Source organism: Lepisosteus platostomus, chromosome 26 (assembly GCF_059453375.1).
Source record: "Lepisosteus platostomus isolate fLepPlt1 chromosome 26, fLepPlt1.hap1, whole genome shotgun sequence".
In the NCBI taxonomy this organism is placed as follows: domain Eukaryota; kingdom Metazoa; phylum Chordata; class Actinopteri; order Semionotiformes; family Lepisosteidae; genus Lepisosteus; species Lepisosteus platostomus.
The window spans coordinates 13,391,046-13,406,568 of NC_142636.1; the positions used below are offsets into that span (position 1 = coordinate 13,391,046).

At 43.6% G+C, this 15,523-nt stretch overlaps 1 protein-coding gene across 6 annotated transcripts in view; it reads left to right on the forward strand.

The window, feature by feature from the left end:
* The window catches only part of fli1rs (Fli-1 proto-oncogene, ETS transcription factor-related sequence), a 35,480-nt gene that overhangs the window by 9,109 nt on the left and 10,848 nt on the right, over positions 1-15,523 (forward strand). For 4 of the 6 annotated variants that reach the window (XM_088621402.1, XM_088621398.1, XM_088621400.1 and 1 more), the window contains exons 2-3: positions 11,058-11,254; positions 11,830-11,996. In XM_088621402.1, coding sequence (XP_088477528.1) covers positions 11,058-11,254; positions 11,830-11,996 — 364 coding nt within the window. The remainder of the gene's footprint in view (positions 1-11,057; positions 11,255-11,829; positions 11,997-15,523) is intronic. The other 2 variants (XM_088621399.1, XM_088621401.1) reach the window with 1 other exon arrangement.

The window sequence follows — 15,523 nt, forward strand, 5'->3', positions numbered from 1 at the left end:
GGCATGCTTCTTCCCTTTTCCCTCCTAAGCAGAAAGGACACACCTCCTAAGCACAATGGCCACGCCTATCCCCCTTCCCTCCCAAGCAGAATGGCCCAACCTTCCCCTGATCCCCCAAACAGAAAGGACACGCCACCCCAGCAGAATGGCCACATATCTCTCATATCTGTTATGTCTGTGCCAGGGCCCATGGAAAGACAGCACCGGCTCTGTACACGTGGAATGAGTTCTAGGAAATGTAGAGAATTCCTTTCGAGAAGCTGGCTATTGCAATGCAGTCAATGCTCATTAAAGCCTAACTCCTTAAAGCTAAACTTTGACCCCAAAATTCAACAATTAATTTAATTTTCAGCGTATGAAATGTTCAATTATAGCCTCTGAAGGAATGGCAGAACAAATTTCACCTAGTGCCCTGTGCACTGAATTTAAAAAGTCCAAGCATGTGATGAGATGTTTGTGAACATTCTGTATAGTACAGTATGTAGGACAGTGCAGTCTGCATCGATAGAGGCTGCAGGTTTTTTTAAATTGCTAACCAGATTCCACACAGATTACTTGTGCGAAAGAACTGCGTGCCTTGGCTTGAGTTGTGTTGGAACAGAATAGTTAGCCGCCCACAAGTTGTAGCATTACTTTTATCACAAAATATTGCAAATATGATGGTTTTGTTTCGCCAGGACGCAACAGCTCGCTGAAATATCCGCATTGATGGCAGATGGTTGAATTATTTTCACATGGTGTTCTGCAAAACAAAGCTTCTGCATAGTGCCTCGTAACTTTTTTTCTGACTGTGCAGTGTAGTTTGCCCTCTGATCTGGGATCCATCGCCTGATTTACTCTAGATCCAGCCAGGTTCTGAATCGCTGTGCTTGATGTGAGATCCTTTTGCATCATTTGAATTGTCTTGCTCTTAGTGCAATGCTGATACTGAAGTACTCTTACATCTTCTTTCCTAAACTGAACACAGAAACATGAACTTATTGTATCTTATTACTTGTATTTTTGCCAAGAATACTCAGCAAAAACACCACTATGTTCAATCCAGGCTCAATGCACTGAAGTGAATTTACGGTCCCCTATAACTGTATAAGCAAATCTTCTGGTTTCTGGTAATTAATTTGTAAACACACTGTAACTGTCAAGTATCAAAGATCCCTATAGAGACTGTTTTAGTTTGTCTTGGCAGTGGAAGAGTAGACGCACATGAACTCCTCAAGTGTCCAAAACCGTTCTGAAAGATCTTATCAAGCAAAGAGTTCTATGAAAAGAGTTTATTTATTACAGACAGAAGATGCACCAGGAGCAGGGGTTTTGCTACAGCACATTGGCATTAAAACGTTTCCTTTTTCAATTCTTCACTGTTGTAGATCTTATGCGTTTGCCCACAGGACCTTCCAAAAGCAGGAGGCAGCAAGTGATGGTGTTGAAGAAGTAGACATGCCTGCTGTCCAGTAATGTGATTGCACGTACTATGGCAATGGTTCCCAATCCTGGTCTAGGTTTTTGTTGCAGCCAAGCCCATCTGAGATGTTAAACACATCTGAGCTTCCATCGCTGTATTTTGTAGGGGAAATCAAATCCCAATCTTGTGTCCCATCCCAGCTATTTCAATAAAGCGACTTTTTAGATCAATTAAGGCTTCAATTATCAATTTAAGGTGGGATGGGATGAAAACCAGAACCAGGATTGGACAGCGCTTAGCCAAATATAGCCGAGAGGTTTTGAGGACATCCATTCATGTTTGAACAAGCACAACACAACACAAACTGCTGCTCTCAGCCTCCTCCTAGTCCCTAACTCTAGAGCTTTTTTTTTTCAAAAAGCAACCTGACGATGTGACGTCCAATACTTAGAAACATCTCCCCTTGCTTAACTGACTTATGTTTTCTATGAAGGGACAGGTGAAGGCTCCATACACCACTTTAGGTATTAAATGTGCATGTGTGGTCAAGACTTAGATGTGTTTTGTCAAGACTTAGACTTTAGGACAACAAGGTTAAAACACAGTGCAAATTTAAAGTTAAGATGTCCTACAGTCAAAACATTTTGAAACTTAAACCTTCCATTGGTTTCTACACAAATTTAACCCTAAGTGTTTTGAGCCCAAGGTGTTTGGTGCAACTGGAGCTGGAAACGTGTTCTAATACCAATAAAACACCCGGCATGTTTGTGATCAGACCATGGACTGGGGGAGGGTACCTGCTGAGCCATTTAATCTCCTCGGAGGTACAACTGCTACCAACCTCCAAATTCCAAATGGCCGACCTTGCACTGATAACAGCCCATCCGATGGTCTGACTGATAGCTACACAGCTGAACAAAAAGTCCTAAATACATGCAAAACCATTCTGATCGTTGCTCTTGTTTTTTAAGTCGTGTGCACAAATAAAAGCACAGAAAAAACAAACTGCCTACACACAGAGATGGGTGTTCTGATATTGCTGTGGAGAGCCTTTATCAAGGACAGAATGGAATCAAAATAGTGTCCTGCAAGTACTGAAACTCTTCAGATCAGGAAGTGATTGTGGTGTCAGCGGTCAGGTTAGTGTGTTTGCAAGCTTGTTTGTGAAGGTAGTGGAGGGTCATATGTAAATTTATTTTAAAGACATTTGTTTTGTCTGGTTTATGCATCTTCTTTCTAAAAGCTTTATCTGTATAGTACTTGGAGAGTGATGGACATAGTGTATCAAGTCCAGGCCATGCTACTGTTCTTACTGCTCTGGGTCTTGTGAAATACCTTGATTCTGGGTTATTTGCATGGTTATGCTGGCCTTGATGAGATCCTTTGCTTTGTATTGAATCACTTTCCAAAGGTTTATCCAAGACAAAGTTGCACCAAAATGAACCATAACAAGTGCACAGAAGGGCAAAGCAGAAAGTCATCCATTCTATTATCATATTGCACAGTGGTTTTTATCTGATTTCCAAAATGTCTAAGTTAGATTTACCAGGATAGGACTTTATCATTATTAATCACTTTAACAAGCTGATGCTTTTATCCAAAGTGACTGAAATTTGTAACCCTGGGGCATTATCCAAAAGTTCAACTGGGTGAAGTATCTCTCTCCAGGAGACAACAGTAAAGCCCTGTCCAAGATTTGAGCTCACATTACTGCAATGTTGAGACCAACGCCCTAACCTTTACTCCATAATTTCTTTTTATCATAGTCCAACACGTTCATCGCAATTAGTACAAAACACACAAGGAAGAAATATGGCCAAAGTGCAAGATCACCGTATATCAAAGGTGCCTTATTTTGCTTTTAAAGTCTGTCACTTGCCCTCTCATTTCTGAAGCATGAATCAGCCCTTGGCTGGGCAGGATTTCTGCAGTGTCTTGCCCTGACCTTCCTGTGCTGTATGTGGTTGGAAGTCACTCTCTGCTGTTTCACTTCTTGGTTGAGAGTGGTGCACACCAATTATTGCTGAGCGGGACAGGGTTTCTAAAGCGCTGGAAGAAGTGTCCAGATGAGCACGCGTGTGCGGGCACACACAAGTGCATACACAGAGGCTCCGCTCATGATTCGATCTAAATCGTGCTAAAACGTAGGCAGGAAATGTCTTCCTCCAGAGTGGCACTGATCTTCTTTGGGTCTACATGCACAACAAGTCTTGATCACCCCCCCAGTCCCCTTAAACAGTTTCGCTTTGCTTTTGCAAAATGTAGGGAAATGAGCACTCGTTAGCTGCAGATACAGCTCACTAGTCCTGTCTATTCAGAAAGAGAACTGCAGTGATTCTTATTGATGGGGCCTGGAGGTCCTGCATTAAGCAATTGCAGTGATCCAGTGGTTATGGAAATGGGCTTTACGCTGGACTGCCTGGTTCCAGAACTCTCTCTGTCACAAACGAGAGTTTATAATGAAAGTTCAGGAGGAATAACAGCAGTCAAGCTCAATCACCCTCTGCTGTCTAATTTGAAATTGAACCTTATGTCATTTTCTCACTTAAACACTATAAACATCCCCTCCTTCCCCTCACATACATCTTTTGCCTCCCTCCTCCACCCCACTGGCCAGGAGGTTAACTCTCAGCCAAATGAGTTGAGCCAAATTACTGTGGCTCATTAGATCTTCCAATATGCCAAATTCTTGGCTGTTGTGCACGGCTGTGAATATGCTTTTGGCAAGTAACTGTAGCTTGTGCTTTTCCACAATAGATTTTGATGCATTGTCCACCATGATTATATGCGATACTTTAAATAAAAGCATTTGGCAAACAGTTATTCTTATTTCCTAACTCTTAATAATTGAATCACTAACTGCTTTCAACTGGCATAGCAGACCACTAGTTTCAGTGAGTAAGCTTATGGACTTCCAATTATCTGCTGGGCTGTGGCTCTCCAGGACCAGATGAAATGATCACTTCTCTGTGGACCTAAAATATTCCGATCCAAGAACCAGGCAGGCAGCCCCAAAAATCCCACACCTGCTCCTTGTGACGGCCACCTCCACTATGTCCTAGCCAGGGAAAGGATGGATGAACAGTGAACGATGAGAAGAAACAGACAGTCGATGCTTTGGCACGTCAGTTGCATTTGGAACCAGATGAGCTATAAAAATGAAGTTTGGTTTGACATCAGCCTGAATGTTGAACTGTAAGGAATAAGCCTTTCCCTAAGAAAAGAAACCACATGAAATAGCACAGCATGGTTCTCGGCTAGAGAGAACAGTGTGAAATATGACTGTGTTCCATGATACCAGTGTACCCCTCAAACCCTAACATTCGACCCCTACTGGATATAGATAAACTCAGAAACTAACGCTGCCGGCTCATATATCAGGAAATGTTAGAATGCCCCTCTCTACAGATTATTATATCAAAACAGTTATGAGCGAGTTGGGCCCCATATAAACTTTACAAAAAGAGTATTGTGAAAACTGTGGTGCCCAGTGAAGTATTGCACAAGTAAATGCAGTGCAACCGAGTATGTTTCTTGCTGGGCTTAATCTTCCTTAGTTAGTAGTTTATTCAGTTGCAACCTTTCTAGAAAAGTGACTTCTAATTGCACCAATTTATACAGGAACAATTCAGGTGAAGTACTTTGTTAAGGATACAACAGCGCCGTCTCGCCTGGTTTGTGAGCCCACAACAATCCAGGAATAGGAGCCTAACTAGTCTTCCACATTGTTGCCCTTACCCTAATCTACCCAGAGTGTGCTGTTACTGTCCTTATTCATCCAACTGAAGGATTGTCTGGGTGTGTGGAGACATATTGATCTCTTTATTTCCCCGTATGTTTCAGAGTGAAAGCTGGGTATTCTAAAGACGTAGTTTTGCAAATTATTGTGAGCTTGTTTGGATGAGATTCATGTGGTTAACTTGATTAAATCTCTGGAGGAAAGGAGTCACACCCCACACAGGCTCTTTCTCACACTTTACAAGTTTCTACCATGAAGTAGCATGAAGAGTGTAAAACAAAATTTCCTGAGATTTCAGAGGCTGCTGATTTCTCTGTGTGATTGAAGCAAAGCTGGGTGTTTCATTCAAGGCACTCCCTCTCCTGAACGCCGGAAACGTCAATCGGAAGAAAGCGTGCTCCTTGGAACTGTTCTATACTTAAGGAATTGTGTTTGGGGAAAACTATAGGATCACCCACAGCAGAAGGATAAAATTCAATGCCTCTCACCCTGTAAAAAACAGCACTTTTTTATTTTGTCATTACAGTAGATATGAATATAAAATATGCAGACTGTGCAAAACTGTTACATTTCTGGTATGACTGTGTTAGGGGAATAACATCAATTCCCATAAACCATAAGTTTACTATGGTAAAAAATCTTGTCGGAGGAGATAACAGAAAATGTCCTGCTGTCCTCTGTGGTGTTTGCTAACCTGCCACAGATCAGAAACACAAACATCCAGTGCCACTGCTCTTAGGTGGCAGATGATGGCCGTAGACGTTTGTTTTACACGGCACAAAAGAAACATGGCCGATATCAAAAAGGGTGTCTTCTCCTCTTTTGCCAGGTAGTCATGTAGGCAAAGCAACTTTCACCTGAGTCGCACATAAACTCTTCATAATTCAAAATCTACGTTAGAACAATTATTCTAGTGGATAGCACTAAACAGAACACCAGGTTTAAATAAAAAATGGGAAAGAATTCCCCCAACACGCTTATCTAGATGTTTGATCAATGTGAAAGCTTTAAATGCTTGGACTGAGCATATAACTAAGCAACTGGTGCAAACACAGAAAAAAAGTACTATAAAAATGCATACAGCTCAGTCGGGCATGATCCAAAAAAAGGCTCACTGTGAAGAGCTTTTTATTTCAGTCATAGTCCAGCTGCACAATAGACACTGAAATGATTTGTCAATGAGGGCGTGCATACGTGCATTTTCAGTGTCTAACATGCAGTCGTACTATCACTGAGTTGAAAAACTCTCCATAATGAACTTGTTTTTGGATCATGTTCCAGTGAGCTGTGTGCATTTATGCTGACTTTCATTTCTCTCCATTGGTATGTGCGCCAGCTGCCTAGTTATATTCTCAATCCAGGTATTCTGCGTTTGGCTTATTTTAAGATTTAATATTCATCAAACATTTGATGTTCAGGGATTTTTTTCCTATTTTTCATTTAAAGCTGGTTTTCTATGTAGCACTTTCCAATAGAAACATTGACTTCTCATTTTAATTGACATAGCTTCTATGAGAGTAATTTAGGGGGTTCAATATGGTCAGGGGCAGTGCATTTCTGCTTTGCAGTGCTGAGACCCTGGGTTCAATTCCTTGGGTGCTGTCTGGGTGGAGTTTGCATGTTCTCCCCACCTTCATGTGGGTTTCCTCCAGGTGCTCCAGCTTCTTCCCACTGTCCAAAGCCATGGTGGTAGGTGAATTGTCTTCTGGGAAGGTTTGCTCTGATGTGACTGTGTGTGCGCCTGTGCCTGTCCGCCCTGTGATGGACTGGACTCCCACCCAGGGTGTGTCCTGCCTTGAGCCCCTTGCTTGTTGGGGTGAACTCTGGCTCCCCCACAACCCTGTACTGGATAAAGTGGTTCGAAAATGAATGGATGGGGATATGGTCAGTGTATTATAAATAACCAATACGGTAGAAATTACACGAACGACACTCTGCTATTGATAAGGTTTGAACAGGAGAGAGGTGAAGATGCTATAAAGGGGATTCTTTCATTTTATCAGTAGGAAGCGATCTAACCGCCTGTCAGTCAGATTAAAAGAGGTGTTGGGTGTTTTTTTTTTGTACCTACCAGGCTTGAGCATCAGGATGGAGTCAGATGTAAGGGGAAAACCAGTGACTTCAAAAATAGACGTTGAACTGCAAAAAGCATAAGTTTGTGCAACTGGAGAGACATCTCACTGGACGGTGACAGTATTCAAGAAGTATGGCCTTTCCGGTTTAAAGCCATAATCTTTGTTCAGATAACGAAAATATCAAGCTATGGGCTTGTGTCAGCCTGTGAATCAAAAGCGGTTTTCTCTTCAGTCCAACCAATTGACGTGGTCAGGGGTTTCAGTCCAGACTTCACTGGAAGGAGGAATCTTTTGGCTCTCCTTTAGACTGAATTCAGAAAAAAAATGCAACACTCGCCAATTGCATTGCAGTCGCAGATTCCTAAAACCATTGCAGGTTCAGGTTTGAAGTTCAGAAGCTGATCAAGGTTTTAGATTTTATTTAGGCTGACCCTCAGTCCAGGAGTCGCTTAAGAAAGTGGTTCTGATTGCAACGAAAAGGGAAATTTTGAGCTTTTTTCCCCATTTTGTGGTGAAGGCTGACTAAGCGGTGTATCCTGATCACAGTGGAGTAAAAAAAAAGTCTAAATCATTATGCACATTTTCGATGGACGTGACTGTGACCACAGCTACATTTAACATAAACATCGCTTGCCCACACAATCCAACGCCCTTTATTAAATTCTGCTCAATTCGTAAACTAATTAAAGCATTTGACAGAAGTCCAATTATAGAACCCCATGATGTATGAAAAACACAAATTGCATTTACACTTTATGCAATAGTTTTCTATCCACATGATCTCCTTATGGTGGCTATCCTTGCTGAGGGAACAAAGCCCAGATGTTCGTATGAAAAGGAAGAAACTCACATCATGTGCAATACAAATTATACATCACGTTGCACTGTGACCACATGTGGAGTTAGATTTGTACATGCTTTTTACAAAACACTTCATGCTTTTATTTCTAAGCAAATTCATTTGGTGTTGGGCCTACCTCCAGAAGGAGGATTAGTAACTGGACCTCTTGGGCACCGTAAAGGCTGGTTGTGAAGGGAATAAAATCTAGATCAGAGGTTCATTTATGAGTTTAAATCCAGAATGTTTCTCCGACTGTTGCACATAGCCAGACCTGATGAATATGCACCCCACACAACATCATGCAGGTAGTGAAGAACTGAAGTCATTATGAGAAAGATAAAGACATTCTTGACTTCTCCCAGGCTGATAGCCATGAGGACAGAATGACATACCTAAGCTGTTTCTGCAGAGCAAGATCTCAAGGTTGGTCTAACTGAGTGTTGAAGGCCTTTGAAGGCACAGAGCAGGTTAATTCCAGGTGATATGAAGACTATACAATGGAAAATGTGTTGAAAGCAGATTTAGAATCGATACTTGGGATACTGGTCCAGGGCTCTGAGAGAGAAAGGCCTAGAGTTTAGAGGTGGCCTCAGGTGAACCAGGGTCTCCCAGAAAGAAACTGTACCCTGTCCTTAGCCTCAAAGGTCATGCCTCGATTTTTGTTTTTTATTTTGGTCTCGGTCCCCGTCAGTAGTTTCCTTCTCTCCCAACCTGAGGTTGAAAACAGCCCATCTGCGCAGTGATTTCTTTTTTGCAGGATCCTGTGTTTTGGATGACGTGGGCTTGATTCTGTACCCTCAGCTGCATCTGGTGGGCACCGAAAAAACAATAGAGCTCCAGCCCCCAACCCCCCCCCCCACACACACACACACAAACACAATTCCCCTCTTTCTTGGGGCTCCAGACAGGCCCGTTTCCTCCTAAAGATTATCCTGCCCCCCCAATTGTTTACTTCAGAGCTTGTGTCTCACTTCCCTCTGAACCTGCCCTCCCTGCTTGCCTGTGCCGGAAGGTTAGGCCACAAACCGGCCTGTGGCTTCCTTCCTGCCCTCGTACTGATGTAGGAACTCGAGAGGCACCCCTCTCTGCCTTCGACACCACCGCTCATCCAGCACAGCGACGCTTTATCGCGATTTTGGCGGATTTTGGAGGGGGGGACTTTGTGCAATCTTCTCATTCTACAGAAGCGACTGATTCACCCTCGCTATCTCACTGCAGATAAAATTCTAATAAAACTGGTCTCGTAGAAAAGCGTTTCCTCATTTCCTGGAAGTACGGGCGTCCGGTTTTTTTCTTTTGAAACGCGCATTTTTTTTCCTCAATCGGCTTCTCTCTCGTTCAACGAGCGAGACGCGTTATACAGTTGCCGGCGTTGCGGCCATAGTTTTTTTTTTTCCCCCAGACTTTTACTGAGCGTCAAATAAAAACAAACAAAGAAGACGTTGCGGTCGTCTCCATCTCCACGCCTTTCGTGAAGACGACGTCACAAATAATTTTCTAGTGGTAAAAAGCGGTACTGCTTTAAGCCAAAGCTACAGGACCATGGTAAAATAACGGAGAAATGTAGAGAAAGCAATGAATCAGAAAGGAGGGTCACATATTGTTGTATCCCAAAGCAGACAGACTGACATAACAAACTAAACTATCCTCTCCCCAAAACCTACCATGGTACCACGGTGTTTGTTTCATCACTGGGAATTGTACGGGGAGACACCAGTTTCCTGCTGAAATATATAAGCTACCGATTTTCTCTTTAGCAACATTTCCTTTGAAACAAAAAGCTGTGAATAGTACCCAATCAATGTCATACAAAGAACAAAACTAGTGACTAAGCAGAATAACCCATATATTTCAGCGTCATCCCTCAGTCGTGCAGCTAACGGATTTCCACAGCACTTTTGTAAAATGGTGTTTCCGAATCACCTTCTTTTATTTCCACATGAATGAACGTGGCGACCAAACTGCTTGTAGAGGAAGTACAGGTTAATGGAGCACTGTTGGGGTTTTAGAAAGAAAATGACGCCTACAGTCCACGATTGCCTTTAAGATAAGACTCAACCAGCCCGTTCGGCAGTAGTTAATTGATTCAAGAAACTCATCCAGTCAGTTCTCCAAAGAAAGCCAGCTATCAGCTTCAACAACATCCCTGGGTGGCTTGTTCCATGCTCCCACAAGTCTTTGGGTAGAGAAGTGTCTCCTTTTTTCAGTTGTAATTGCACTTCCAAGTAGTTTCCTGTGCCCCTTTGGGTCATGTTTCAGTGTTTTTTCACAGGAAATCTGTTGGGTTGACTTTATTGGGGCCTCTGATGATTTTAACTGCTTGGATCAGGCCTCTTTGTAGTCTGTCCCGTTCAACACTAAAAAGTTTCAGTCCTTTCAGGACTGCATGCAAAACACAGTTATATCTCTGCCTAAACACAGACCGAAAGTGTACCAGCTAGTGCATTATACAGTACATCGAACATATATATTATATATAATTATATATAGCTGTGTCAGCATGCATAGGCTGCAAAGGAACAAGTAAAGGTTTACAGTATTCCAGGCTGAAAAGAGAAGAAAAGAAACACAACGTTTCGGCTGTGTGGAGCCTTCTCCACCTTCTCTGACACCCGAGGAAGGCTCCACAGCCGAAATGTTGTGTTTCTTTTCTTCTCTTTTCAGCCTGGAATAAACCTTTACTTGTTCCTATATTATATACAGTGTAGACGTCGAACATCCTCCAATTTAAGTTGTAACGAGAAAGCCACAATTTTTACAATCGGTCTTGTAAAAAGGGTGTTGATCTGCATTTTCGTTATATGAGATTGAGGCTCCAGTGTGACCCCTGCTTAACAAGACCCATGCGCTAAGTGAGCTATGAAGCCTTACCCAGGCGGGCGTGCTCAAGAAGCACGAGGCGATGCTTAGTTTTAGTTGAACAGACACGCTCTGCCATTGCAGGGTGGTGGCACGTTCTGGCTCCTCCTCCTTACCCGGTTTGACTGCTCTGTGCTGTAGGAAGCCCTCTCGGTGGTGAGCGAGGACCAGTCCGTTTTCGACACCGCCTACCCCTCTCACATGATGAAGGCGGAGATGACCTCGCCAGGGGGCTTCAGCCAGGGGTCCAAAGAGAGCCCCGAGTCTGTGGAGCCGGAGTGGATCAGCCAGGGAGGCCGGTTGGTGAAGAGAGAGGGGGAGCAGGTCAACGGCTCCAGGTGAGAGACCAGGCCCAGAATGCTTTGTGGCCCCCGGCGCCGTTCTGCGGTCTGATCACCTCAGGCCTGCCTCGGGGGGCTGGAGCTGTGAGCTCCAAGTGGAGGCCAAAACATGAACCCATCTGCTCCATGGAGAACTTCCTGCAGGCCTCAGGAAAGTGACTGGGCTGCCGCATGCTAAACATACACCTTCCATAGCTATCCTACTGATAGTCGGTGATCTCCTTCGTAATAATGTATGATAACACTGGATTTAGAGGAGTAATCAGGCTTGTAAAATAGCCATCCTGATGTCCTTCCTGTGAATTCTGCAGAATTCTTCCCTTTTATATGTGATCAGATTATTACTATAGACTTGAGGTGACCGCTCTACTGAAAAAAGACGGATGGCTAGCACAGTGCGGATTCGTCAGATTCCCTTTTGGGGTTTTTAAATGCCATTTTGGTTTTGCGCCCGGCCCCCAGTTTGAAAGAAAAAAAGGGTAAAGAAATCGACCTTTCCCGAATGGATGGCCACGAGCAGGGGGGGGATTCAGGATTAAAATCTTGTTTTTTTTTTCCTGCGTGCCTTGAAGCAGGGAATCCCCCGTTGACTGCAGCGTCACCAAAAGGACCCGGATCGCCAACAGCACAGATGGGAACCATCTCATTTACCAGAACTCTTACCCAGAGCAGAGGTCCAGCCCGCAGAACACGGCGGTCAGCAGCAACAACGACGAGAAGAGAGTCATCGTCCCAGCAGGTACTGTGTCTCTCCTCTTCCCTTCATCTCATCTCACTGCTGTTCTCGAAACCTGCACCTGTTGGACTACTGGGGTTCCAGTCAGGTGTCCGCAGTGGTCCACCGAGGGACCAGTAACGACTCTTGACTTGTTTTCCCATAAAGCGATCACTGGGTTTGAGGGTAAAGCACGACGCAGATCAATGCTTTAAAATCAGTCCTCTAATTAACGGAAGAAAGAACAGAATCATTAGGGTTTTCAACATTTTTCATGAGGCCAATTATTTCCTCATCTGGTGCAAGATGTGTTACGATTGTTTGAGACTCTTTATCACACCTGCGGGATTGTGGGCGGTCATGTCGAATGACCCAGGTCAGCCACATTAGGGAATCCCCAAAAGCTGTCCCCATCCATAAACCATGCAGTTTAGTTCCTGGGGGGGGTGTTGTATGCAAAGTGATGTGATCATGGCTTATGTAGACTGTGCTGGTACATAGTCACACTGTGATTTTGCATTGGAAAACACAAATGGTAATTTTAATACTTCACCACATATCTAACTGTCTGTCAGTGTGCTGTCGGTCTGTTTGTCTGCCCTTCAGTATTAAAAAGGTGAGCTCAGTTGGTGGTTACTAGCTATTTTTTTAAAACATTATCTTTATTGGTTTTTCCCTATTAAATATGAAATGAGAAAATATTAACTATGTACAAACAACAACAAAAAAAGAAGAAAACTAGCTAATAAATTTATCCCAGAATCTCACCCAACTGCTTCTTGAAAAAGAAAACAGGGTATCAGCTTCAGCAACATGCCTGGGCAGCTTGTTCCACACTCCCACAGCCCTTTGGGTAAAGTGCGTCCTGTTCTCACTTTTAAGTGCCCCAGTTTTGAATGTCACTTTTTTGGGTATTTATGTGAATAGACAGACGCATAAGCGTATTCACGTTTTGTGTTGCTTTGGAGGCAACCCAACATTCACCTTTGCAGATGAATCTTTCCAGATGGGGGGCTGGAGGTGGCATTAGGGACTGGAAATGTGACCAAAGCAAGAAAAACAACAGCTTGTGCCATGATATCAGGAGATCTCGCTGACTGGCGGTGTTGCACAACCTTACTTGTTGCAAAATGAGCCGACAGTATATTTAGCAAGAGCCGGGTGGGGGGGTTTGGTGATACTGGTGGCACGGACCTGACACTTGGAGATATCTTCCCTTTATCTAGTGCCTTGTGCTGTTACAAAACGACATGTGCCATAGGATAGCTCTGAGATTCCCCGTGTTTATTTATTTGTATTTTGCCATTTATCAGTCGCCCAGGACAACCCTGGTGATACAAAGCACTGTTGTTTGTACTTGAGATCCAGGAAGCAACAGACACGCAGAAACATTGACACTCTTCGCACACAGAAGCCTACAATTATGCAGCCACAAGTGGTTTAATAGTGACTTCCTGTCTGCTTTTATTAACCTGTCTTCTGAGGGTTGATCTGAGCTTCAAATATAGAGATACAGCATGTCATGTAAAGGAGGGTAGAGGTAGTAGCAGTAACAACACCAATAATAATAACAAACTACTTCGTACAGAGCCTTTAAAAGTATCGCACAGTGTGTTGTAATAGTTTCAATTCAAAATTGCAAACCTGCATTTGAAGGCCTAACAAACAACTGACCAAAAAAAGCCTGTCTAAAAGCAAAATATGAGTAGCTTTTCTGGCTAGATTTGAAAGAAAATCTCAGTATGACGAGTTCTGGATTCCTTTTGGGGTAGTGTTCCAAAGCTTTGGAGAATCAGAAACAAATATCCCCCCCACCCACAGAGAAGTGAGTAACTGCTTCATGAATTGAGGGAACTTTATGAAGGCCTGATCAAGCCCAGAGTGCGCTTTAGCCAGGACATTGGCCTAACATTCCTGCTCATTTGAACACTGCCCTGGGATCTTTAATGACCAAGTATTCGAAACCTCAGTTTAATGTCTTGTCCAAAGCACAGCACCTCCTCCAACACCATGTCCCTGTTCATCACAGTGGGGCACTGGTTTCAAAAGCCTGGCCCAGAGAGAAAAGCGCCACCTATCCCTTTCTCTTGAGGTATCCCATCCCAGCACAGGCCAGGTCCCAACATGCCTAACCTCTGAGATCAGGTAATGCTTCTGCACATAAGATAAAAACCTGATGGGAAGCCAGTGCAGGGACTCTAGGACAGGAGTAATGTTGTGATGTGCTCACTTGCATGTGTCCTAATGAGGATTCAAGCCCGGTGTAGCCCGGTCAGGCACAGTTTTGCAGATTTCTGCACCTTGCGTATGACAGCACTCTTTCCTTTAAAAAGCTGCCAACTGCGAATTATTGATTTAAGGTTATTAGTTAAGAATCCAAGAGTGTCTGAGTACCAGGACTGGATTGGTGAGATCATTCTGGGGGCGTGGTCAACCCGCTAGGTCACATGACCGGTGTTGTGACTCAGCACGTGGAGGCCTGTGTGTCACTGGTGTGGTCCTGGGCGACTAGGACATGCCTGAATTCCCATCCGGGGGGACACACTGCTGCAGCTGTGACGAACACTGATGACTGAGTCACCAGCGCCTAGAGACTGATGATCTGCTGCCAGTGGAGTTTTGGAGGAGGAATTTCACCAGGGTGACCGGTACAGGGCTCATTCGGTTACAGCGATTATAACCCCCTGGCGCTAAAAAAACGAGTGTTGCTAACGTGACAGAATCCATCTGGCTGGAGAGGCAGCAGTTGACAGCTCCTTCCTAACTTAAAGGAAAAGATAAAAATGCAGGCATCTTTCCTTAAGACAATTGACATCAGTGTTTTAATCTTTTTTTTTTGCTTCTCTCTCTAATAGTAGATTTCTCTCCATATTTTACTGAGATGATTCAATATTTTTAGTTTTTTTTCCCCCCCATTTCCTGTCGTCGCAAACTGGCGTTTGAGATCCCACGACTTGCGCCGTGAAGCAGCCCCTTCCTGCTCACTAGTCTAATATCATGAGATCAACAGAAATGTTCCAAAGTGATCTGCATACAGATTTAACAAATAAGTGGCATTTGTTGGCAAAACTGTCTCAAAATCGAAAGCAGTATTTCTACTGGATTGAAAGAGATGTATTTAAAATATAATAAGGCCTCTTTACATCACCAGATGTTTTGTTGCCTCGTTCTGAATTGCACAACATGGTACTGCCCAGACCATGAAATTAAGTTTATTTTGTGATGTCAGTTGAAGGTTTACCAGTTACTGTGTCCATTTGATTTTTGTAGCAGTTTGAAATGCTGATTTTTTTTCTCATCCTGCAATATAAAAATACTGTTGCAGCTCCCCTTTAAGAATGTAAAACAGGTGGCAAATGAGAGATGGCTCTTCAGCCACCACCTGGCCAGTTTGGTAGATCTGATCAAACCTTATTCCTGGAAACAGCCAGGGTACTGGGTTCCAAACATGGCTGTCTATTTAGATTTATTGTATCAGGTTCAATGTGGCTATTTATATGACTTCTCTAGCCCCCGGGACTACGGGAGATGGCTGGTCATTACCTGGTCTG